General features: G+C 38.8%; 2 protein-coding genes across 4 annotated transcripts in view; both read right to left on the reverse strand.

The window, feature by feature from the left end:
• The window catches only part of SLCO4C1 (solute carrier organic anion transporter family member 4C1), a 726,014-nt gene that overhangs the window by 134,780 nt on the left and 563,845 nt on the right, over positions 1–27,389 (reverse strand). The window lies entirely within an intron of this gene.
• ST8SIA4 (ST8 alpha-N-acetyl-neuraminide alpha-2,8-sialyltransferase 4) overlaps positions 3,603–27,389 on the reverse strand; it is a gene marked incomplete at its 3' end in the record, with an annotated part of 88,557 nt that continues 64,770 nt past the window's right edge. Inside the window, exon 5 of the mRNA XM_081317029.1 lies at positions 3,603–3,885. Coding sequence (XP_081173155.1) covers positions 3,603–3,885 — 283 coding nt within the window. The remainder of the gene's footprint in view (positions 3,886–27,389) is intronic.

Below are 27,389 nucleotides of genomic sequence, written 5' to 3' on the forward strand. Positions count from 1 at the left end.
TCGCGATGGTTTGGACATGACTTTGCAACTAACAACAACAATATAGCAATATATATTAATCTCTTTTTTTGGAATTCTAACTTTCTTCTTTTGATTTGGAAAATTTAAATTTTTCTGAGAGATGAAAAACATAAAAGGGGTTTTAATCTGTATTTTAGCCCTTTCTTTATAATTGACATATTGAACTAGTCTGTACAAGGAAAGAATAATATAAACCAGTGATAGGTGAATATTAAGATTCAAGATAAAGTAAGTTGATTATAAAGGCACCACTTAACATATTGCGTGTAAGTTTTAAAGTATATAGTCTATTCTGCCCAAAAATTGCATTTTAAAAAATGCAGGCATCATTCTTAATAAAGTGAGTACCACAGCTTGCAGATATATCCTTTTGCATTTTTATGAACTAAAAAGAAAAATCCTACAACAATGAATTCTTGGTTGTTGAATGTATTTTAATGTATTTATTTTCTTACTGTATTGCAAACAAGTGAGCTTGTAAATAACCATAAATACTAATTAATCTTCTTTTGTTAGGAAGATCAATCTTATTTACTGAGTGAACAAGAAAGAGTATAATTTGCTAGCTTCAATGCCTCATTGAAAGAAAAGTTTGTGCTGGTTGAGTAGACTACAAAAAAATTATTTTGTTCCTTTTTTTTTTAGAACAAGAAAAAGAAAATAGCTACCAGTAAAATAATACTGCAGGAATCAAATACTTTTTCTAGTGAAAAAGAAGCAGCAGCTAAATTCTTAGCATTGACGTGTATACATTTCTCAGAAGCTTGTGAATCAAGTTCAGTAATACCAACAACTGCATAACACCTTGTTGTGAATTGTTAACCATTTCCCATCCACTTTACCAAGCTGAAATAACTTCATCCTTGTCTTAATCAAAAAGAAGAGTTATAGGTGAGAACAAATGTCTATGAGCTTTCCAAAGACATTATTATGGAGAACAGAATATGGATTAGACAGAATATTAGTACGATCCACCAAAGTTTCTCTTAGGGTCTTCTGAAGTGACAGTGATGAATTGGCAACTCATTAGTAAGTGGAAGGGATGAATAGCTGATCTTAATAAGGTAAGTTTTAAACCAGAATTAATTAATTAATTAATGCACGCACAAGTATGTAAGCAGAAAGGAAAAGTGTGAGAATAGAACTTAAGATCTGGAAGGAAGCTCAAGATTATTCCTTTGGTGAGAAAATGACATCCAAAGCCCATTCCTTATATGTTCTATTTAATAAGATCCAATTAAAGTGTATTCTGTGTTTGCTTTTCAGAAGTTTTCTCCTTTTGCTCTTATTTAGGAAGTGGAGATAAATGAGTAAGTACTCTCTTCACCCTGTAGCAATTTTGACACCAGTCATTAAATGTGCTTCAAATACTAAGATTTGCAGCTATTCTGTGTACAACCCTGCTCGAGGGTAGTGCTTCCGTTAATCTTCCTCTTTAGAAAACCTTTGGGAGCAAAGTGCAACAATAGAATTCTTCAAAATAGTACAAGAAAAGGAAGCTTCTAAAAAGCAGAAAGGCAAAGTATCTTAGTAGTGAGGTTTTTCATTTACTATTTATCAAGATACTACTGTATATGTCAAGAAAAACAGGGATATTGTCCAGCACTATAATGAATATATTGTAAACAAACTAAAAATAGTGGGGAAAACTGCAGAATCTGAAAATAAGTATTAATGTTTTTTCATTACTTCTATTATCCTATTTTGATTAATGAAAGTCACGGGCACATTCTAATTAAGAAGGGAGAAGAATCCATTTTGCGCTGTTTATAAAATATTCAATATTCAATAAAATATTCAAAAACCAAGGCAAGTTAAGGAATTTGTCATTCAAACAGAATCTACCTACTAAGTTAACAGGAAACAGAGATGATTGCAAACGGTTTCCTCAGCAGTACAGCAACACAGTGATAACGCTAAATGTACATGTTTTTGTCAATACAAGGTAAATAAATACATTATCAATTACAAAAATCAGCATAATCTTTGGTACCAAATGTAAGGGCACCTGCTTGTTAATAGTATTCTTTTCATATGCCATACAAGGAAACAATCTTGCTTTAATAACTGCTCAAAATATGAAATGCTTTCAGGATGATTTAACTTATGACATAGGGCCAAATTACATGGATTTCTTCTCCATTTAGCTCTCCTCTATTAGAGACCTTGGCAGGAGGTGGTGAGAGTCCAAAAAAAGTCAATATGGTGGCTGCAACCACATAACCAAAACCTTACCCTTTGTCACACACACCTCGTGGATGCTCCTAACCTTTATCATGAATGTGCTTTAAAAACATCCTTAAGATAGTTGTTTTTAAAATGACAGCTTGAAGACAAAGCCATATGAAGCCCTGAGCCAGAACATGTTCCCCACTGGATTTCAGGGTATAAGCCAGCCTCTGGTTTGAAAATCTTTCCTTCTGTTGCTGCTGTTTGAGGCAAATAATAATTGAGAATAGATGCATGAGCCCCAATATGAAACCAGCCATCTGGATCAGGCTCTCACAACTGCTTTTTCTTTAAAACAGAACAGACAGGGAAGAATGTTTTTCATTTGAACGTGTATTTATCATTCCCTCCAACAGAAGCACATTTTTATTATTATTATCAAATTTCTATGCTGCCCATCTCACTGAAACAGCAACCTGGGGAGGCACATAAAGCAACTGGGAGATTCTAAGCCCTAGTACTCAAATTATACTGTTTTTTAAATACTGCTCAAAACAGTCTGAGATGACTTTTCCACTGTCCACTTTGTATAAGAGGGATTTAGTCAAGTATCATTCTTGTCAGCACTACATCTTCCTTCAGGTGATTAAGGCTAGCATAGAGTATATTCTGCGGCCTGCAAAACCAGGGGAATGGCTCTGCATACTACAGCATCAACAAGCCCTCACATGGAGCTAGTTTTGACTTTAAGCAAGGTTAAGCTGAACAAGATGATACAATATTCATTTTAACTTTCAGGGATTTTTAAAGAATTAAGACATTCTTCTAAGATCAATACCTAAAGTTCAGTTAGAAAGTCCATATTATTGTCTTTTAAAAATCCCTTACAGAGTTCCAATACCCAAACACTATGATAAATGCATGACAATTGGAAAGAAAAAGAGAAAGAGGTTATAATACAAAGTTAGGCATTCCTCCAACCAAGGTGTCTTGTTTGATCTTTGAGATATGATCCACTGCTCTCCAAATTCCACCTTGACTTCGGATTCCTTTCACTTCGTTTCAATGCCAGGTTATTCCTTTGGACATTGCCTGACTTTGTGCGGAGGCAAATGAGCAGCGAGCAAATAATTTGCTTCTTTTAACAAGTGATGAATGCATTGCTGGATCTTGTAAACACTACTGATTGTATACATTCAAGATTTCTTTTTAGCAAAAGTGGCACTTACTTGAACCAATCCACTCAAGATTTAGCACTTCAACAGGTAAAACATCAGCTGGTAATAGACTTGATGTACTTCCTTATGTTCGGATGGCTTGGTACAGTGCACTGGGCTATATCCACTGTTTGGATCCCACTGCTGTTCTATAAAATCTGAATTTCCTGTATTTCTCGATACTTGACTCGTGCATTATTGCTGTATACATTTCCCTGTGGTCAATTTAAGTGCTCCTCTATTATGTAACATGTTCAGTGTTTTAAACTCTAATGGCATCCTATGGGGACTGGCGTTTGAAAAGTATCTGTACTTTAAGTCATCATAATAATGATATTTGACTGATTTTCCATTTATATCCTTTGGGAAGGGCCAGAATCCGTAAAGGTGAATTTCATCACAGAACCTCGTTGCGAGGGTATACATAAGGAGTCCTGTGCTGGGTCGTTTGATGTAAACTTTGTTGGTTAGCCAGTAACTGTAGAAGTTGGAAAACAAACAGAAGTACATTTTATTATTAGGAAACTCCAACAAGAACTTTATCTTAAATTATTTTTCATTGAAATATGCTTTTCTAAGCCTTTTGTATCAAAATAAACATATTACACTGCACTTTAATACTATTTCGGAGATACGTACATTGTGTTTACCAAAAATTGAATCCAGAGATAAGTCTGGGAAATGGCAACCAAATCACATAGTGAATTCACTAAGTTTTAATTAATCTCAGAGATTGGAGCATTTTCTCCCAACAGCAAGTGTTTGTATGTTGAATTAATATTTAACTGCCAAATTTCTAAGTATTCCCCACCCCACCCACCCTAATAAAGCATAAGCATCAAATATAGTTACATATTCAGAGAAGAGCATATATAATAATTAAATCCTGTTCCTGGCTTAATTTATATGAACAACGTGGTTTAATCTCCTGTTCGTCATTTGTTCTGTCCCACCCACATTATTGCCCATAAAAAGCCCTTTCAGCACAAAATGCCTCCCACTACCAGCAAAAAAGTTCAAAACCGCAGCTCTGAGAGTTATCTTGCTAAAAATTAATGGAATCATTGCTACTCAGAGAAAGCAACACAGCTTTAGTATCAAGCTTCATCACTGGTCTAGCTTAATATAAGAAACATCTCTCGTCTCTAAGTTCCACTGCCAAAAGTATGGCAAGTGGTTTTAGGCAAGCTCCATTTCTTTCAACTTCATGTATGCACCTCCATGGTCTTGTAGTACAACAAATTGTTGCTATATGTTGTGTTTCCACTGAGAAAGAGAAATATCTTTTTTTATTGACAGCTGAAAAGCAGTCTGAAGCAAACTACATGAATAAGGCTGAGATAAGGAGTATTCACAGGGGAGGATTAAAAAAAGTCAAAATGGCAGCCATGACAATGCAATCAAAGATGGCAATAGCAATACAATAGCTTTTAGACTTATAATGCCCAATAGCGCCCACTCTCTGGGTGGTTTACAAGTGTTATTTGCATATTCCTCCCAACAATCTGAATCTTCATTTTATCAATCTCGGAAGGATGGAAGGCAGAGTCAACCTTGATTCCCATCAGGATTGAATTCCAGGCTGTGGGCAGAGTTTGCCTGCAATACTGTATTTTAATCACAGCGGTATCAGGGCTCTATGTTTTTAATGTGGTACTATTGTGGTGATCCTTTTTTTAACCATATCTTGCAAATGCCCATTGTTGGGGATGAAGCGGATTCAGAGTAACAAGAACTTTCGAGCTTGTTTTGGCCCAGGATGAATGTAATCTTACAACTAGAGTTCATTCACCTCATCCCAGAATTGACTTAAGAGCTATATCTTGAAATAAGACCATCAATGTCTTCCTGCAAGGACCACCATCACAAACCAGAGTTTTTTCTACAAATGAACAGTGCTTAACTGCTGCCAAAGTATATTCCTATCTTGCATCAATTCACTTGATGCTGTAAGATGAAAACAACCATGAGGTTCCCAAACTGAATCAGAACGGGGGCACTGATGATGAGGAATTTAACCCTGACTCTGTTTTTACATACATACCTGCCCTCATCTCTCTTGAAATCTACAATTTGGGAAAAGATATACAACCATCATATATTTTTCCTTATTTAGGTAAACAGCAGCTGGTGAAATAATCTATATCAGTAATATGATCAGAAAAGAGAAAGATCTATTCCTGTTTTTGCTTTCCCCCCTCTCCCAGTTGCTGTCTTTGTGATTGTTTTAAAGAAACCTAAAGACATATTCAGTTAAGTCTGGTGGTTAGGGCAGGGGTCCCCAACCCCCAGTCTGTGGACTGGTACTGGTCCGCGGCATGCCAGCAACCGGTCCGCAGAAACAAGCAAAGCCCCATCTGCAGGATGCAGGCAGCACATCAAACCATGCCCCCTCCGGTCCATGGAAAAACCTCTCTCCACATAACTGGTGCCTGGTGCCCAAAAGGTTGGGGACCTCTGGATTAGGGCACTAGACTAGAAGCAGAGAAATCTGAGTTCTAATCTTGCTTTAGACATCCAAACCAACTTGGGTACTGCAAGCCAGTCGGTCTCTCTTTCTCTCTCTCTGCCTCATCCCGCCCCCCCACCCAGAAGGCACTAGTAAGTCCACTTTCAAAAATGTTGCCAAGAAAAACTACAGAAACTTAATCTTTGTAATCACTTGGAGTCAGACTGACTGAAAGCTATGAAAAGCATGAAAACAGACCTTAACTCCCTTTTTATATTTGAATCTGTCAGCTGTTGCTTTTACAGTCTGAATGTAGACAGAGAAATCCATAACTCAGAAAAATGCTTTTGCTGATGCAAGGCTTAAATGTACAGTAATACATTTTGTAGGAAACCAGACCATCTCACGTTGAATTCGTTATTTTTCTAATGCACGCTCCTTTCCTGATTTTCAGTTAATACTTCCTCTCAATATAGCAACAATTAAAAATGTTTTCTTATCTTTAGAAGTCATTAATCACATGTCCAATAATCTTTTTTATAAAAAAATGTATTAGTTGTGAGTTGGATCCTTTAAAGAGCAACTGTTGAAGCAACAGTGACAGACGGGGATGGGTGGAAATGAGAAGACTTTAGCATTTGCTAATTTTAAACTTATTTTGTCCTTGCTAAGTGAGATAAAGTATCTTGTCTAGCAGCAAACCATTTAAGAGATATTATAGGATGTTTTTTTTTCTGGTGCAGTTAGAATAAATCCGAAATAACTGCACTCTGCAAGATAGAGCTGGAAATGTGTTGTTGCTGTTAAAAGCACAATGTGAAATGTATAAAACTAAACATAAATAAGCATTCTGTATCACATTTAATTCTTTTTCAAAAGACAGTAAGTTATAAGTGCTTTTGAAAGCAGCAGTTAATTCAACTAATGAATCACTCATCAATTCACCCTAAACCAGATTAATACATGACAACGATAATAGCCAATGGTTAGCAGAATTCTGCTGCATGCATTAATAATCTCTGTTACACATTGAAATACTTTTAACTTTGACAGACTTTGCAGGTTCCATGGTTGTGTAGCTAAGGCAGAAGTCCTTTTGACTGCCACTTGTGTTTGTATGATGCCATCTTTCTTTGGCTTGAAAAGGTCAGAAAACTGTTCTTGTTCGAACAAGAATTACATTGTAAATGACAACTTGCCAATATTGGCCCCACACTGAGCTCAAAATGTACACAACCCTAAGGAGTAATGGAAGGTCATATTTCACACCAAAATGGGAAAAGGTCAGCCATATGTGGATTTGGATTTATAAATGGCCCTCAAATTCCCATGGGAAAGTAGCTTTGGAAAAGGTCACTGTGGAAGCTGGATTCTTTGCTGTAGCAATTGCAGTATGAAAATCTCAGCTTGCCAGGACACAACAGAAGTCATTTTGATGGCTCAAAACTTCCTGACATTTATTTCACCAGGACAGAAAATCAACAATCCTCTTTTGTATTGTACCAACTATGGAACTAGACACAGCTTTCTCACACTGAGCCAAGACACTTAAAAAAATCCAAAATCAAAATGCATCTTGCATCAACAAGAAAAATAGCCTAACATTTACTGATTGTAAGTTTGGTTCAGCTTCTATCTCTATGAAGGCTAATCATAACAAGGATTCATCTGTGTGTCCTAACAGTGCTTGAAGATGCCTCCCTAACTATGGCTGAGGTGGCCTATTTTTGCTTTTACCTGATATGACATTAAAGTGGTGCTCTCTATTTTCACTCAACAAAAGCCTTGCTCTAAGCACAATTTTAGGTGTTCCAAAACCCACTGTAGTGATGACAAAGTAGAAGGTGGGGTCTACCTGAATGTCTAACTGGCCTCTTCCAAGTCCTGCATACACAGCCATACATTTCAGCCTGACAATTCCCTGAAGGGGGCGGGGAATTTAACCTTCATAGAAAAGACAAAAGGAGCATTCTGAGTCTAATCATTTCTCATTTGTTAAGTGACTCTATGTTTGCTATTTAGAGCCTATACACATGAAACTAGAGTAATGCAGACTTTGTTTTACTGCAGCTTTTGATTGCTACTTCTGGTCATGATAGAGTGGCAGAGAGAGTGAACAAAAATGGCAGAAGTGGGGAGTCCATCTGCTGGAGGCTACAGCCAGCCTCCCCATCAGCTGTTTTCAGACAGAGTGAGAGAGTGAGTGAGGAAAAAAGGGCAAGAGAGCATGCAAGACAAATCAGGCATGAGAGACTAAGAATAAGAGGACCATAAGAAACAGAATGAGAGGAAATGCAAAAGAGCACAAGAAGGAGAGAGAGGTAATTTGCAGATCCTTTCTGGGGTGGATAGAAGCTTCCTTAGTATAACACGACAGCTTCTTCTATAGAACTGGAAAACCTTTTTCCACCGTGTGTGAATTGGCTGCAGAGCTTGGATGACAGGGTGAATTGGGGCTTTCATGTAAAGGTGGAAGGCAGAAAGACCCTAATTATTCCTGAAGGTCAGGTTAGGACAGATACCTAAATCCATGGATTACATCCTTTGTCAAAATTCACTTCTTCCTAGTCCCATTCCATGTTAGGGGAAAGCGACTGATGGATATTTTTCCTATGTGTAGGAAATTCACCAATTATTTTTCTTACATTATTGCACATCAAACATATAAAGATACTACTACTTACTGGTTTCATCACTGAGACAGATTGTAGCACAGCTGTCAGGACAGAGCAAATTTTGCCATGATACTTTATTCTGGCATATGGATTAGAAGAAAGCACATTAAAGTGGCTGCCTGGATGAGCCCCAACTTTCTATCTTCACTTAACTGGTTTAGCAAGGCTGGTGCCAATACTTAATAAGTGAACCAATCATCAATCATCAATACCTTGTACTTCTTACTAAATGTGTACCTAAGTGTGTGGCAAGAGAGTTTTGTTTATGCATTAGAAACACTTGAACATCATTCAACCTGTATAGTCACTCTATCTGCACATTTGGCTGACCCAAAGCATTTTGCTGCAATTTTCAAGTCAAAATGAACAGCGCTGTGTATTAATAATTATTTTGAGATCTTGATCTGAATATGCTATCCTTCGTGATACATCAAATCAGCTGCCAGAAACAGCCAACTCACTCTGATGAGGAGTTGGAAAATACAGGCACATACACTGAAGCACATCGGTAGCCGTATTTCAAAAGATCAAAAGGCTTCCCGTTAAGTTTGCAGAGGCTGCTTTGATTTTCATTACGAAGAAAGGGATATGGTACTTTCTTTTTTTTAGGAGGAGAAATGATACACAGATCTAGTGCAACATTATTACAATACAAAATCAAATACAACTGTAGAGAAATTGAAAACCCCGCCATAAATATTTATTAATCATCAAAGGATAAATTTACATTCTGTCACAATCTGTGATACTGCAATAATAGTATAATATGTTATATATACTATATACAGACATATACATACATACAGACATGTGTTCTGAAACATGTAATTTGTATCTGTCACTGCACAAAACTCACTTGGTCTTGACATTATTTCCCTGGGGGGAAAGACATGCACTTAACGTAGTACTTTGTTCAGCAATGTTGCTGCTTTATAATTTGCATTATTTCTTGGAATTGAAGCAAATGTGATAGCTTTTAAAGTGTATTTTTGGAAGGTTTCACAGCCTTTTAAGTGCCCTAAAGTAACTGGCCTTCTGTTGCACATGTCCACCGAATATAATTATATATATCCCAGCATATAAAGATCTTTATGAACCACATAAAAATGTTCTCAAGAAATCTCCAATATTGTAGCAGGTGAACAAAAAGGCAAGAGTGTGCCTTATTTAAAGCCTTAATCTAAAAACCTAATTAGTGGATACTGTGCATAGTTATTTAGAGAAATAAACTCTTCTGAACTGGGTAGAATAAATATGCATCAAATTGTTGTAAGGGTAAAAAAGGTGAAATATGAAGCCTGAACAATTTATCATCCAGAGTCATATTATTAGAAGTTGAAAGCACAGATTTATCTTGCGCATAAATATTGCAACAATCAACTCTAATGTTCTGGATAAACTGACTCTGTAAGAATTTGGAGGCTGCATCTTGGAAGACAGAAATGCTCAGCATGTCAAGCAACCATTATACAATATCACAAGAAATAGACTAAGCAATTCTTACCACAAGAAGTGTCTAAATTGAGAGCTGGGAGGGAGGAGAGCAGAACATTCAAGTAGGGAGCTATGTTTTAACCATGTTTAAAGCATAATCTGGTTTTGGCTCTCCTTCCAAATACCATACTGCCTTGTGGACTATGAAAGATGATAAGTAATACCTCTGGAGGGCATAAGATTAGATAAGAGTATTAGATTACCGGTATATTAGATTATTTTTCTCTATATGACAAAATGCATAAACATCTATTATATTTTTCAGACTGAAGATCTGTGCAAAGAATGCACTTTTCAGTATTGACTGAATACTGAATAATTCAGTTTTTAATTAAGTATTTAATGAGGGACAAGGTTAAATAAAGACGTATGAAGAATAAAAAACCTAGACTTTCTTCTTCCATTCTGCATTCAAATGCCATTGGGGTGAAGGTGGGGAGTTCACACACTGCATCTGCCTATAAGGGAGGAGATTATGCTGATGAACTTTGTGCTAATTTTCAGGGAAAAGGGAATATTAACCTAAGCCAGGTGCAGGTTGCTACAGCTGAGGGGACCAATACCCTCCCTTTTTTGTGATTTTGAACACAAAATAGTAATTGCCACAAGTCAACTATGATCACTGAACAAGTAAGTGATTGCTAGGTAAGAGCTACCTACAGTATATATCAGCTTCTTTAATAGCATCTTTATAACCTAAGTATTCCAACCATCCTTCTCCTGCAGGTTTATTTAAGTTCTAAATAACACATGTGCTTTCCAAGGTTTTGCAGGATGGTTGTGCCCAGAATTCCAGAACCATACCCTGCATGCTTTCCCTACTTTTTTTTACTCTGCCATTGGTAATCAAGCCATTGTGACGTTTGAAGTCTGGACTGCCCAGATATTCACTCAACAAATAGTTACAAAGCAACCACTTGATCACCTTTCCTATAGTTGAAAAGTACACCTAAATTTATTCAACTATATTGAACCCCAACCTTCTATTTAATTCTATAATGAGCACTGTTTTTAATTTAATAGTCAAGGTAAAACCAATTTCAGGACTTTTGAGGAGGGCCAAAATTAATTCTTTATCTTTCTATTATATCACCCCATCACACATGCAATCCTCTGTCTAAACTATTTGCTATCAACTATTAGCCTGTCAAGAAAAGTTATCTTATATAAAAGACAGTATTAAGTAACAATTGATGGATAGATTTAAAGGTGGTGCTTTCAATGCATGTGGCATATCCCTGAAAAAACACACATAAAAGACAAATTTTCATTCAGCTGCTAGCACATTTGAGACATTCACATAAGAATATACTGTATATAAAATGATTACAAACTACATAGCATTTTTGGTTAAATGTTTGAACTAACTGCATTGGAAAATACTGTGCTGGAAATGCTGTGGTTATGACATTTCTAGCTGCACTTCTGGAATATGGTAGCTGTTGAATGGTAGAAGGGCATGTATGAATACATTCTGAAGACCTGGCTCTTCGAGCTACCTGAAGACCTGGCTCTTCGAGCTCTCTGGCCCAGGCTGAGAATTAATCTTAATTTTAACTGGGGTTTTATTTATGCAGGGACAAATATAATTTTTTTTTAAATTTGTTTTTAACTTTTGTATCTTGGTGTTTTCAATTACCCTGTAAACCGCCCTGAGTCCTTCGGGAAAGGGCGGTATATAAATGTAATAATAAAAAAAAGTGCCAGTTCTTTCTCCTATTAGTCAAACTGGGTTAATACTTCATTGTTCCCAGTGAGAGCTTCTGTGGTTTCATAAACTGAATTCATTACTGCATCCTCAGAAGGATCACTTCACATTTCAAGGCTGAGGGAGATGTTTAGCATTTGAGAAGCCCCTACAAATGTGGCACCAGATCATTGTCCCCTGAATTTTCTGTTCAGACATAATACCTGAAAAAAGCTATTGTTCTGTGAAGAAAATGGCACTGAGGCATCATCTAAGAAAGACCTCCTAGCTGAGCCTTTTTGAATGCACCATAAGTGAGGAATGCAGATTTAGTACATCATGAGGAAGGGTTTTACCAGTGCCTGCCAGTTTTAAATCTATAATATGATGGCAGATACCAGGATATATTCTAATATGTATAGCTAGAAACAATTTCTACATGTTCAAAGACCTATGCGGTATGAAATATTTTGTGGAATTAAATAAATGAAATTTAAAATAGATCTATATTGTTTCTTTGAAAAAAAGATACAAATAAAGATATTTTGAAGGTGAATACTGCTTTCTTAAGGGACGCGGTGGCTCAGTGGGTTAGGATGCTGAGCTTGTCGATCAGAAGGTCGACAGTTTGGCGGGTCAAATCCCGAGTGCCGCGTAGCAGAGTGAGCGCCTGTTACTGTCCCAGCTTCTGCCAACCTAGCAGTTCGAAAAGCACGTAAAAATGCAAGTAGAAAAATAGGGACCACTACGGTGGGAAGGTAACAGCGTTCCGTGTGCCTCTGGCATCTAGTCATGCCGGCCACATGACCACAGAGACGTCCTCGGACAAACACTGGCTCTTCGGCTTTGAAACGGAGATGAGCACTGGCCCCTAGAGTCGGAAACGACTAGCACGCATGTGCGGGGGAACCTTTATTGCTTTCTTTCCTTTCTGGCTTGTTCCACCTGCTAGGCATGTGCCGATATTTAATGCTCTTAAATTACTAATGTAGTTTGGCTTTAATTTTTCTATGTCAAAACATGATCACATTCGTCTGCTAACTATTTTTGGCACCCATAGGACAAAAATTTGAACACAGAAGAATAGAAATACAAGTGGAAATGGTTTTTCTCATCAAGATGTAAAACACAACAAAGATCACTTTGCCTCTTCTTTGTAACTCAGTAAGAGGTACAGTAGAAAATCCAGTTTCTAAATTCACAAATAAGGAAAACGTCAAAAGAATGTGGGAGAGCAGTTGTTAAATTTCTCCAGTTTTGAAGTTTTCTGTATCTGAAATCCTATGTCCCTTGCCTGTTATAAGCTGCTGTAGATCTGTGCTGTTTCAGACCATCTTCCCACATGCTCTGAAACACCTTTTGGAATCTGAATAGGAAGGCCTAGTTTGAATCAAGTTTTTTACTTTTATTAAGAATGATGATTACAATAGTAAAAATTAATATAAACTAAACTTAAAGAAAGAGAATGGAAAAAAGAATAAAAAGTGTAGGAAAAAAGAAAAAGACAGAATATAAAGAAAAAGAAAAGAATATATATAAAAAATAAAAATATATAAAAGGTGACTTCCAACCTTCATCAGTTTAACTTCCATATAAGATTAGCCATGTAATAGCCGTACAAAATTTTGCGGCAGAGAGGTTGTTGCTAATAATTATCCAGTTTGGAAATACTAACAACAAGAAGTTGAAAAGTATCTTGGAGGTCATCTAGTCCAACCCCCTGCTCAGGCAAGAAACCCTCTACCATTTCAGACAAATGGCTGTCCAGTCTCTTCTTAAAAACTTCCAGTGTGTTGGAGCATTCACAACTTCTGAAGGCAGGTTGTTCCACTGATTAATTGTTCTATCAGGAAATTTCTTCTTAGTTCTACTGTAGGTTGCTTCTCTCTTTGATTAGTTTTTATCCATTGCTTCTTGTCCTGCCTTCAGGTGCAGGAGAGAGACACAAGTACATTTCTTCCTACCATGTTGATGACAACTATCCTAATTTGTTAAAAACTGCACTGAGTAATCACCACAATTAAACATGTGGGAGGAGAGCTGATCAGCCTCCCAGTTACGTCTTTAACAGAGGGGAAAGAGGTTCAGTACTGAACTATACATTAATAGAGGGAGGAAATGTTACCCCTCATCCTACCAATAAAATTGGAGGAAAGGTATAACCCCTTACTTCTATTCTTCCCCCCAACACTTTTATTTTTTCTCCTATTTGTATTACTTCTAACTTTCCCCATCTCTTTCACTGAATTTGTTTGGGGATGGCTACTTTGCAACAGGAAAAGCCTAACAACACAACAACAATTTAACTATTTCCTCCCCAAAAACTGATGCTATGTTTACTGTATGCCAGATGAGCATGCCAAAGAATACTAATTATGCTTCTTTTAAAGCATCAATTGATCTTGAAGTTACAAGCCATAGGGCATAATTGTCAGGATGATAGAGCTTTGAGGCAGAACAGTTATCAGGATTGGTCTTTTGTTTTTGTTTTGAGGCAACAAAAAGCTGCTGAAAGTCCACATTTCACAGGTACAATGTGATCATTAAGTTTTGTGTACAAAAAAAGTGCCCTATTGATCAAGCAGATTATTGAAAAGTAAGCCAAAGCAATCTGCATAGCTGTGTTCTGTTGCTACTTTTCAATGTACATATTGCTACTGTAGCACATCTAAACTCCAAGACTGTAAATGGTGCCAAATTATGACTGTGAAGTAGATGAACTAATTTAAATTACAGTGGTAGATATTAAAAACTATAAACTGTACCATGCTTCAGGGTGGCAGTGCTATAATTTGCTTGGTTACACTAGAGTTTAAATCATAAAACTAATAGTTTGTGGTGATACTATACTCTTTGGCTGTATACACTGTGTGAATTGCAGTGATGTTTAGCATTAGTGCACAAATACAATCGACACTTCTTTCAAATTAGTTGCTGAAACACTTGGGAAAAGACCAATGTCTTGAACTGTCTTGTGCATACACGGGATTTGCACATACAGTATACACATAAAGGCTATCCTAATATGATGTCAATGAGTATTATAAAGATAACAAGATGGCACGGTCATTTGAGGATGTCAATATACAAATCCTAGATCCTCCAACTTAAGATCAGCATTGCTCTATAAAGTAAAAAACAATGAGAGCAAAACAATATATGGACAAAAAAATCCTGCTGATGTATGATTTTAAGATTTAAATGTAGTGGCAAATCATAGGACTGACTGATCTCTTTGCATTTAGAAAACTAGGTTATCATTCAGAGAATTTAGGCTGGCACTGTGTTCCATGGGATTCTAACTTTTTATACTTCAAAATTGGAAGAAACGGTAGAGATGCATCATCTACTTTTTTCTAGTCGAGCAAGGTGGCAGTAGCTACATTAATTTCTTTTCTTTCATGCCTATATATATATATGAAAAAAATGAGACCAATATAGTTTTAAATAATGCACACTGCTCGTTAATTAGGACTCTTGTGAATTTATCATTCATGCACAACAAATAAAATTAACATATCAATCATGTAAAACACATTGCAAATTGTTGGGTATTAATCCTGCTATAATTGTTAATATATGCACAATAATTCACCAAAGCATCTGAGGGCAGGACAAGAAACAATGGAAGAAGTGAAGCAACCTGGAATTAAGGAGAAACTTTCTAACAGTGAGGACAATTAACCAATCAAACAGGTTGCCTTCAGAAATCATGGGTGCTCCATCACTGGAGATTTTTAAGAAGAGGCTAAACAAGTCACTTGTTTGAGATGGTGTAGGTTCTCCTGCTTGAGCAGGGGGCTGGACTAGAAGACCTCAAAGGTCCCTTCCAGCTCTATTCTATTCTAATTCATGCAGGCATACAAAATGATCATATTATGGGATCCAGGAAGCAGAATTATAAGAGCTGAGTTTCATCTCTGCTAGTATGTAAACTGAAAGCATGCTGTACTTACTGAATTACAAATTACATAAGAACAATGTAATAATAAATAATAAACCTTTATTGTCAAAGTACAACATGTGTACATTGAGATTAGCTGAGCCTCCCCCTGTGCTCTCTCCCCCCAACACACAGTGACAACAAACCCTTCATCCCACCACACTATGTGAACCAACTACACCACACACCAAGTCAATTCTGCATAAGATTATGTCCCATTTAAAAGCCTAACAGCCCACGGATAAAAGCTATTTTTCAGCCTGTTGGTACGGCTGGCTATATTCCTATATCTCCTACCGGATGGTAGGAGAGTAAAGAGATACCGTCCAGGGTGTGAGTCATCCCTGAGAATCTTCCTCACTCTTCCAAGGCAACGAGCCCTGGCGATGTCATCCAGTGGTGTCAGGGAACAGCCCACAATGTCTTGTGCTGTGCTCACTACCCTCTGCAATACTTTCCTATCCGCGGCTGTCAGACCAGCATACCAAACCACAATACCATACGAGAGGACGCTCTCTATGGTAGACCGGTAAAAGAGGGTCATTAGCTGTTGTTCTACCCTGTTCTTCCGCAAGATCCTAAGAAAGTGATGCCTCTGTTGGGCCTTTCTAGCCACCTGGGTTGTGTTAACTTTCCAGGTCAGATCTTCACAGAGGTAGACTCCCAGAAATTTAAAGGAGGAAACTCTCTCTACACAGTCCTCCCCGATGTAAAGTGGGGCAGGTTCCTCCTTTTTTCTCCGGAAGTCTAACACCATCTCTTTCGTCTTGCCGATGTTTAGGTGCAAGTTGTTGTTACTACACCATATGGATAGTTTTTGTACCTCCGCCCTATATGCTGTCTCATCCCCACCTGTAATAAGACCCACCACAGTTGTATCATCTGCGAACTTGATTATCGCAGTGGATGGGTCAGATGATGCACAATCATAAGTGTATAAAGAGTACAGGTAGGGGCTAAGCACACAGCCCTGTGGCGTGCCGGTGCAAAGCTTCAGGGGGGTGGACAAAGCAGAACCGACCCTCACTGTTTGTACCCGATCCCTAAGAAAGTCTTGAATCCAATCGCAGATAGCAGGGGAGAATTTCAAGTCAGTCAGTCAGAATTTCATGTATAGGGTAGGGTTTGCAAGAGGCAGCAACTAACAAGAGGCAAGAGGCAAGAACTAACAAAATGTGCATCATGATGCAACTTCACTGTCTTACATATTTCCATGCAGTGTCAGGACACAAGTACAAAAGGGCAGTGTTTAGTTTGTGATGCTACAATTTTGTTTTGTCAATTCTGCACCATTGTGTATAGGCACACAAGTATATTTTATGGGGAATTTTAGTGTTTGAAACAGACTAACTTAAGGCTTATCAGTGTAGATTAGAGTTTAGCAAGGCAGGCCTGTGAATATTTAGAATTCTGCTATACACCGAGGATTTCACATGGAAAAATAAATGTCTTCAATATAATTGTAGAGCAATGATTTTTTTCCAATATAATTGTAAAGCAGTGGTCTCACTAGTCATATTTCATACTCATATACTGAAATTTAATTTATCATGTCACTAAATCCTGACCCACTTTTCTTTAATCAGTGCAATAAAACCTATCATTTCAAATATCTATTACCCATGCTTAGATTTTAATCAGGTTAAATCATCAGATATAAACATATTGATTTTACTATTACATCTCCCACAAGGGCCTTCATGCATTTGCCAACAAGAGACCTGCAGTGCATTAAAATAGTAAGTAATCCTCTAAACAATCAAAGGAGGTACTCATTCCTGAGAGAGCAAAGCACTTAAGCACAGGAATTGGCAATGGGCAGAGCAGCCTGAGTAATATTTGCAAAGCTCTGTATAAGGTTGAAATCCTTTATATCAGCAGTTTCCAAGGAAATAGCAGTGCATATGTGAATGATCAGGGAATTGATTCCAACTGTTTTTACAGAGCTACAAGCATTTTGTTTCAGCTAGTAGATCAAGCTGTGGAATTGTATAGGCAGTAACCCTAGTTTCTTCTCCAGAATAGTACAAAAACATTTAGATACATTTATGATTCCTAATTGTGGCTTTATGTTGCTGCAGTTGAGTCTCTTATTTGTCCTTACTAGTACACTTCTCAATATACTAGGTGGATGGGTTGACAAGATTAACTGACAAAGGCAGTAATTGTGAGCATGCATGTATCTATTGTAAGAGTACTGTTTAAAAAATGTAGATTATGAAATCCAAATTCATTCTCAACTTGCAATTAAACATCCAGATCCCATTTTTATCTGTTATTTTCTTAGAAGATAATCCTATTTTCCTCCCTCTGGAAGACAGGAAACCTTTTTCAAATGTTCCTTATTTTGTAATTTAGAAAACAAACTTTTGAGATCACTAAAAACCAAAACCAAAACATAAATTGCAGACCTCTCTACAGGATGCCAAGTATTACCACTCTTATTAGCCTCACAGCCTGATCCTCAACAAAATGAATAGCTAAAGACTCTATACCTTGAGGAAATAAAGAGATTGAAGGTGATTTATTTAGTAACCAACATTAGTTATGTAAAGGCTGATATGAAATTTCTAAAAGGTAAGGGAAAAATATGGACAAATCTATTGCCACTCTATACTTGCCGTTGAAAACTATGGTCCTTCCAATGGTTTTGTATAGTATATCTACAATTATGACACTGTATTTGTAATTCTATAAGATGTGTTCATATATACCGCAAATTTATTTGCTATTAGTATTCCTTTCCTTTCTTAAGATATACAGAAGCAAAGACACATTGCAATGGCGACATTTGTGTGTTCTCATCTCCGATGTTATCATAATTAGCAGAACAGCAGAAAGGACAAACAATATATTTAAAATAAATTAACTTTTAAATATATCAAGGAATAACCAAATTCTGATATCAGAGCTTTGGATGCAGTTAGTTTTTTTTTTTACTATATCATGCCTATTATCCTTTTAACTCTTATAGAATTCCTTACAAGCAGTAGAAGTATAAAGGTTTACACAAACCCCTCTTTCTTCTGATTGCTTTTTAATCTTGTCTACCATCAAAGACTAACACATGTTCTTCCAAAAGAAGCCATGATAAGAATCCCATTCGTTCTGCTGGTTAACTAAATTTCACATGATCCTCAAGTTCTGAATCTATATGCCAGACAGATATAGAATCTTAAAAAACAAATCAGCCAGTTTCTTGAAAAAGGAGAGGCTTTTGTATACTAGCTACTAAATGATTCTAAGCAAGTATTTGAATCTTAATCTGGGTTTATTTAAACTGTATTAGATTTATATCTTTCTATCTTATTTTTAAGGCAAGCTCAGGTCTAAAAGTAATTCAGGCATCCAGTTCAATCCACATCCCATCTTTTCACCAATTTTTGAAGCTGTTAAATGAGGAAAGAAACATTTGAAGTTTTTCTTCATTTCTGATCCAACTATTACCTCAATATTTTAATATTTGTACAGTACTGTAATCGTAAAAGTGCAACATGTGCTTTTGTTAAGACTCTAAGGTTATACTTTAAAAAGAATCCCCTAAGCTTAAAAGGTAAAGGTAAAGTTTCCCCCACACATGCATGCTAGTTGTTTCCGACTCTAGGGGCCGGTGCTAATCTCCGTTTCAAAGCTGAAGAGCCAGCGCTTGTCCGAGGACGTCTCCGTGGTCATGTGGCCGGCATGACTACCTCTACAAAGTGATTGATCTGATGAGAACAAGGCATGAGACTGGAGGATTTAGTCAAGCCTGACTTTATACAGTTTCTCTTTTCCAATGCTGTCTAATTACTGTGTCTGTCCCTATCATAAAAAGGTTACATAAACTTTTTTTTTATTTTTGAAAGCAATTGTTTCCTACCGTAAAATACCTTATTCACTATTTTCATATACAGACACTCTTATTTTGTCTGCAGACCCTTAGGTTTGTGTACTAACATATTTTTCAGAACCCTGCATGACACAACCTGACAAAAAATATTACTTCTGTAAGCATATTTGAGATAAGATCATATTAATGTATGAACAGAACAATTTTTTCTGCCTATGTATAAAACTCTGTACATTTGTGTCTCTTTGGTCTGAGAGCTTAAAGGATATACTGTTCTGAGATTACTGATATCCAATCTAATACTGAAAGAACAGGAGGTTACAAACTAAAGGTTTTTAATTTTTCTCCAAACTCATACCCCAATTCTTTATTATTATCCATAACTTGTAAAAACATATATTAAAATAGGATGATGACCCAAGTGAATAATCTGGGACAACGGCTGTTAATTTAAATCTTACAAAGCAATAAAAGTCACCTGGAAAGAAAATAATAAAAAGCTACAGCTTTCCTGACTGTAAGCCATAAGCAGCATTTGATAGGAAGTTAAGTTATTCAATGCTATTGTCTTTCACAAATTATTGCTGGAAATGTATATACTTAATGAAAACAGGATACCCTTTGTCCAATTTCAAGTCAGTAAGAATGACTGACGGAAAAATCAAACAAACATCCTTCTTTTTTTTCTTTTAAAGATAGAAGCAGATGTTTAACCATTTTAAGAAGTAGGCAAACAAAATGAAACTGTTCTTGTTTAATAAACAGAAATCTATATGTTAGGCTGTGGAGATTGTCCCTAACAACATCAGTACCCTTTTTGTGGCTGCCACAAAAGTTGGACCCATTTTTCCCCCCAAAAGTTTTGAAGATATAGGAAGCAAATGGCCTGGAATAATCTACATGCCACTGAGCAGGAAGGATGCAGGGAAAAACTTTTAATAATATCTATTCTGTGTATTATAAGCCAACTGTGAATTGAAATAGGAACATTCCCATAAAATAAAAAAATTAATAAATAAATAAAAATTTAACAAAAAATAATGAACAATTAAATAAACAATTCCCAGCTTTACACATCCAGGTTCTTATAGATGAATGGACCAGTTGTTTCCTACCTGTTAAAGTACTATTTCTAACTATCATGTTAGAATCCTATTCCATACAACCTGTCCATTCTATCCATCCTATCATACCATTTATTCCATCCTATTAATTCTATTATTGTATAGGCAGCCCTTGATATTAGTGAATTTATGTCAAAGATTTTATGAGGTTTACACATTTCAAAGGGAAGCAGGGAAAAATATAAAAAGGTGTGAAGAAACTTTGATACAAAGCTTAAGTACTCATCTATGGATTCTATCTGTCTATTTCGATTGATAATCTAAATGCACAGAGTGGGGTTAGATATGCAAACTATGCTGGGAGAAACAGCTCTATGAACGTCTCCCTTTGCATAAACTGCCATTTCTTTATTTATTGTATTTGTATCCTTCTGCACTCCTCAATAACTCTAAGTGGTTCACAAATATACAACAATTAAAATATCAATGGTTGGGTTGAGATTAGAAAATATTTCTATATAAAACATAATCAACTCCAGTTCTTGGCAAGCTGTGAAATGCTATATACAAATAATAGACTTCTCCCATTGTAAGCTAATTTCAAGGAAGTATGAGTGCAATGAATTTGTTGTCATTTCATGAATTTGAAAACCTTCCTATCATATTTAGCATATGTCTCAAAGCTACAAAATTGAAATTACTTTGCAATTAACCTACCTGGCACTGAAATCTAGCTATAAAAAGTAATCATTTTAATTTCACCTTTTGATTGCAGTTTTAATTCTCAGTTAATCACAAACGGTACAATACACTACCTCAATTATTTTTATCAATAACAGAATTATATAATAATGGTCAGCAATACGCTATTAGAAACAAAATTAAAATAATGTACAATTTTGCAAAGAATACTTGTAATACAAGGGGGGGGGAGAAGTTCGACTCTAAAAGCTGAAACAAAGAATTAACCTACAGCAGTGATGCTTCCAAACTAGTGAAATTTGTCAATAAAATTATCTTACAGGATATAAATTATAAAGAGCATACTACTATTATCAAATATGGGCTAATGTATTAAATCTGCTGTATCATGCAGAACTTTGAATTGTCAATGAATTCTGAGTAATGCATTTACTCATATAATTTTTAAGGTACCCTTGCAGTAAACAATTAATGCTGTATATTCTAAAAGGTAGACCTGTCTTTCTGTATGTCTCTCAAAAGGCTTTTTTGCAGAGACAGCTTTTTGGAGTATCAAAATTTTAGTGTAAATTAATGATGTAAACTAAGTAGAGAAGCTGATAAAATTGCAGCAAGCTTAAGAAATGATATATTTTCAAAAGAAAACAAAAGTTTAGATTTTGCAGACTTAGTAAGGGAACAGGCTGGAATTTAATGAGGCAAAGGCAATGGTGTGGTGGGGAATCAATGTGGTAGTCATAATCATATAATCGAAGATATTCAAATTCGCCTAGATCTTTGAATAAGAAGGCATCTAAAAAGGAGTGGGGTTCCAGTATCACCATCACAGTCACTATTGTGAGTTTTGTGATGCCACCATAGACAGCTCGGTTCTGATGTTTTCAAGGTTTCTCTCAACAGCTCTGCCAGAGATGTAATATGGAGAAAGAAAACTTACTTTTTCTTAAAATGAGAAGGGTTAAATCAGGGGTCTAACCAATCCCTGGGTTGCAGCCAACTACCACGTCTTGAGCCCTTTTGAACCAGAGCCGCGGAAGTGGTAGGTGAGAGTGCTTGTGCATCCTCACTCGCGCAAGCATCGAGTGCAAGTGTGCACACTCGATTTGTGCAAGTAGCGGGTGCATGTGCCTGCCACTTGCGCAAATGCAGCTGCATGAGAGCACATGCCTGCCACTCACACAGAAGTATTCCTGTTCCCCTCCCTAACTGGTCTGCAAAGACGGAAAGGTTGGGGAACTATGGGTTACATTGTTTTGCAAAAGTCAAGGATTCTCTCCAGGCTTACAGCATAGACTTGAATGCACACCAGAGACCTGAACTGCAAATGAATTAGATAGGAAATGTACTTAAAAGCTCTGTTCATTAAGAATCAGGGAAGTACAACTTCTTTCAAGTCACAGATAATACTTGGCCCTTGAATGGCATTTCGGGGCCACTCAAAGAGATAGCTCAGAGTCAATAATGAATAAAACCAAATTTATTTTGATTAAGCGTAGTTAATCTGATCACCTCACTTTTGCTTAATATTTATCTTGTTTTAGACTAAAATAAAAATCTGGAGATAGTTTTCAAAGGTTGTTAGGTTTTCCTGGTTGGCTTATGTCCATAGATTGAGTACTTCAGAAATAATGTTCTTTCAATTCCTAGGATTCATACTGAAAGGTCAGACAATACTTGCTCTGTCAGCTGAAGAAGCAGGTGAGACAGCTGGCTAACGAAAACCTTTTATTATCAGAACCGGGCAAGGAACAGACTTACAATGCCTTCTATTTATACTCCAGCTGGCCAGTCGGCAACCAATCAGGACTGTGCCGGTTTCCCGCTTGTCCAAGCGGGCCAATCGGCGAAGGAGAGCTTTGACAGCCCGGAGCTGTCAAGCTAACTCGCGACTGCACAGTAACCGGCGGTTCTTGACAGCTGAGAGCTGTCAAGCGGTTACGCTTGCGCAGTAGCTTCCGGCAGCTTTTGACAGCTGTCAAAAGCTGCCGAAGGTTTACCTCATAACTAGGAACATGGTAACATAACATATAACGTGTGAATACACAACACCCCTTACCCCTCCCCCAAACTGGTGTGGTGATTCTTCTGGGTGTTTTTCCGTGAGGTCCCCCATTCGAAGTCCTTTAAGTATGCAGGGGGTCTTCTTGTTCTTTCTGAACGTCGGAGGGGCATTGCTCCTGGAGGTTCCGCTTCCACTGGTTCGGGGAGTGATAATTCTGGATTGGGGGTTGGTTCAAGAGCTTCCAGGGCCCCTTTGTTAGAAGTGTATGGTGGGGGGGATGTGCTTGTTTCAGGGGGGATGTAACGCATTGGATTTTCCTCGCTACCCCTTCCCCCCAAGTTTTGAGGGCTGCGTTGTCGCAATTGATCGATGTGCCGGCGTAGGTGGCAGTCATTTCCGGCATCAATTATGTATGACAGGGGTCCCGTCTGGTCAATTACAACTCCCTGAATCCATTTGTTCCCTCCCCCGTAGTTTCTGGCCCAGATGGCTTGACCGTTGGTCAGAGTTCTATGATGAATGGGTTGGTCTGATTCTGCCGTGATTCTGTCCGGGTGTAATCTGTCAAGTCTGGTTATGAGCCGTCTCCCCCAGCGTAGTTCTGCCGGCGACTTCCCGGTGGTTGTGCAAGGGGTTGTGTGTTGTGCCAGTAAGAATTGCGCTAACCTGCGGTGCCAGTTTCCAGTGACGATTTTCCGCAGTGCCTCCTTGGTGGATTTTACCATAACCTCAGCCAAGCCATTCTACGAGGGGTGGAACAGAGCTGAAGTGGCATGTCTAATAGAGTTCTCCGTGGTGAAAGTCTGGAATTCATGGGAAGTAAATTGGGGGTCGTTATCAGAGACTAAGACATCAGGCAGTCCGTGTGTGGCAAAAAGCCCCCTTAATACCTGTACCGTGGCAGCCGTAGTCATGCTACTGACTGGCACAACTTCCAGCCACCTGGAGTAGCTATCCACTACAATTAAAAACACCTGTCCCTGAAAGGGTCCTGCAAAGTCTAAGTGTATTCGGGACCAGGGGTTTTTTGTTGTCTCCCATTTGTGGATGGGTGCTTGCGGTTGTGCAGCTCTGACAACCTGGCAGGGGTAGCAGCTGGCTATGTATGCTTCAATTTGTTTATCTATGCCAGGCCACCATACGTAGCTTCTGGCTAACGCCTTCATTTTAACGGTCCCCGGGTGTCCCTTATGCAATGTTTCCAGAACCTTGGTTCTATGCTTTTCAGGAATTACTACTCTATTCCCCCACAGTATGCACCCCAGGTGGGATGACAATTCTGTTTTCCTCGAAAAGTATGGTTGGAAGTCGGGCCCAGGGGGTTTAGATTGCCACCCCGAGGTGATGCAGCTAAGGATTCTGCCCAGGGTTTTGTCGGAAGTTGTAGCGGCTGCGATGTCTTTGACAGATAAGGGGCATTCAGGTAGCTCCGAAATTGCTAGGATGTTACCAGCAGGGGCGGGGTCAGGGTCTATTATGGGTAGGGGAAGTCTACTTAATCCATCAGCATGCCCCATTTCCTTCCCAGGCTTGTGTATCAATTTGAAGGAATAAGCAGATAAAAAGGTAGACCATCTGAGAATGAGGGGGGATAGAATTTGGGGTGTCTGCTTATCCCATGTAAAATTTCCAAGTAGTGGTTTGTGGTCAGTGAAAATAGTGAATTGCCGTCCATAGAGGTAGTCGTGAAATTTTTTCACGCTGGCAACTATCGCTAAAGCCTCGTCAATTTGAGCGTAATTGCGCTCTGGCTTTGACAGCGTTCTGGAGTAAAACGCTATTGGCGTTTGGGTTCCATTCTGAGTTAAATGACTTAGGACCGCCCCGATCCCGTAAGGGGAAGCATCGCATGCTAAGCATAGGGGCATTTCTTCTTTGTAAAGTGTAACAGTGGAATTACTGGTGAGCAGGTTTTTAAGGAGCTTGAAACTGGAGACATGCTGAGGGGACCAGGACCAAGGGGTACCCTTGTCCAGTAGCCTGTGCAGGGGTTCCGCGATGGTTGCCTTGTGGGGCAGGAAGGCATGATAAAAATTTAGTAGCCCCAGAAAGGCTTGAAGTTCCTGCTTGTTTTTTGGAGTGGGTGCCGTTTTGATGGCATTGATTTTTGAGTCAGTGGGGTAAATTGCCCCCGCGTCAATTTTGTAACCTAGAAATTCTGTGGATGGAACCCCAATGCAGCATTTATCTCTTTTTAATTTAAGTCCTGCTGCCCTGAACCTGCTAAGAACTTCCCGCAATTTGTTTGCCAAATCTCCTTCAGATTCCCCTGCAATAAGGACATCGTCGAAGTATGGGCAGACCCCAGGGATTCCTTTAAGTGTCTTTTCCATAATTTCTTGAAATATCCCTGGGGCTGCGGATATGCCAAATTGTAAGCGGTTTATTTTGAAGGCTCCGCGGTATGTGACGATTGTCTGTGCCATGGCAGTGTCAGGGCTGACAGGTAGTTGTAAATACGCCTGCACCAAATCCAATTTAGCAAAAATGGCACCGGATCTAATGGCTGCGAGGACGTCTTTCACTGCTGGGACGGGGTAAGCGTGCGAATTCAACGCTCGGTTCAGGGTGGCCTTATAGTCGGCGCAAAGTCTTATTTGGCCGTTTGATTTAATTGGGGTTACAATTGGTGTTTCCCATTTGCCCCCCTCGACTGGTTCTAATACTCCTAGATTGACAAGTCGGTCCAGTTCGTTCTCAATTTTATTTTTAGCGTGAACGGGACTCTTCTAGCTTTAATTCGTATGGGCAGTACATTGGGGTTTAATTTTAGTGACACTGGGGGGCCAGTATACTTCCCTAACGAGCCATCGAAGACGTCTGCGAACTGCTGGCAGACAGCTTCTAGGCTTGTGGACTGAGTTGAATTAATTCCTGTTAACGCAATTCCTAAAGCTTTGAACCAGTCAAGACCCAGTAGACTGGTTCGGTTTTCCTGCGTAACTAGAATCGTGAGGAGTCCCCTAAACTGCCTAAATTCCGCCGGAATTTTGGCTTTTCCCTTGAGTCGGATGGGGGTTTTTTGGAAGTCAGCAAGGCGTAAACTGGTGGGTTGTAGGGAGGTTTGCTGCCGGCTATGGCTGCAAATGCTTTTATAAGTATTCCATGAAATGAGGGAGACCGAGGATTCCGAATCGACTTCCATCTCACAGGGAACCCCGTGTAGCAGGACTTTAACCTTAACCTTTGGCTTTAACACTAAATGGACTGCTCCCGCCCCCTTACTCCTTCTGACAGTTAGTACTAGGGACCTAGAGGGCTTTTCCCCGTTGGACGTTGTCGGACTCGTACCTGCGGATGTCACCTCCAATTCGTGCAGGTTCTCCCAGCTCTGAGGTGTCCCGTTTTGCCACAGCCATGGCATTTGGCACTGCGGAAGCGGCACGATGCTCTTGGGTGGTTTCCCCCGCAGCTGGCGCATTTGGCTCTGATGCCTTGCTGGTTAGTGCTTTTGTTGTTTGGGGGGCCCCCTTGGTTGTCGCGTTGAATTTTGAGCTTCTCAAACCTCCGTTGGACAGCGTCTATATCGGTGGAGATGTCGTTCTCCCCTATGACACTGGGGGCGATGTCCTCTTGGTGCACGGACCCGTATGGTCCGCTGTCCGGAGGTCCGGGGTTTTCGCTGTGGCTGTCTTCATAAGCCACGACTTCCATGGAGACTTTGGCTAAGGTCAAGGTGGGTTTGGCGATTAGCTTCTTCCGTAGGTGCTCGTCCTTCAGCCCGATGACTACCTGGTCGTGGATCCGGTCCTCCAGATCAGGGAACCGGCATCGGCGTGCGGCATGCCTGACTCGTGCTATGAAGTCAGTGGCGGATTCATTGGGGAGTTGGAAACGCCGCGCGAAGTTCACTCGCCAGAACAGTTCAGATTTGGTTGGCATGAAATGCTTACTCAGTCCTTCTGTGAGTTCTGCATACGGAATGGTGGCGATGGGCTCTGGGCTGAACAGTCCTATGGCCACATCATACACGGCTGGTCCGCTCAGGCAAAAGAGTGCAGCTGCCTTGGCCCGGTCATCCGTGATCTTATTGACCAGCAGGAATCCTACCTGGCCCCAATGCGACTCCCAGCACTCAGGGTGGCGAATATTGAACTCGCGGATGTGGCCGAGGTTGGCCATACTGTCCCGGTTGTG

This window comes from Vipera berus, assembly GCF_964194415.1.
Source record: "Vipera berus genome assembly, chromosome: 2".
NCBI classification, from domain to species: Eukaryota; Metazoa; Chordata; class Lepidosauria; order Squamata; family Viperidae; genus Vipera; species Vipera berus.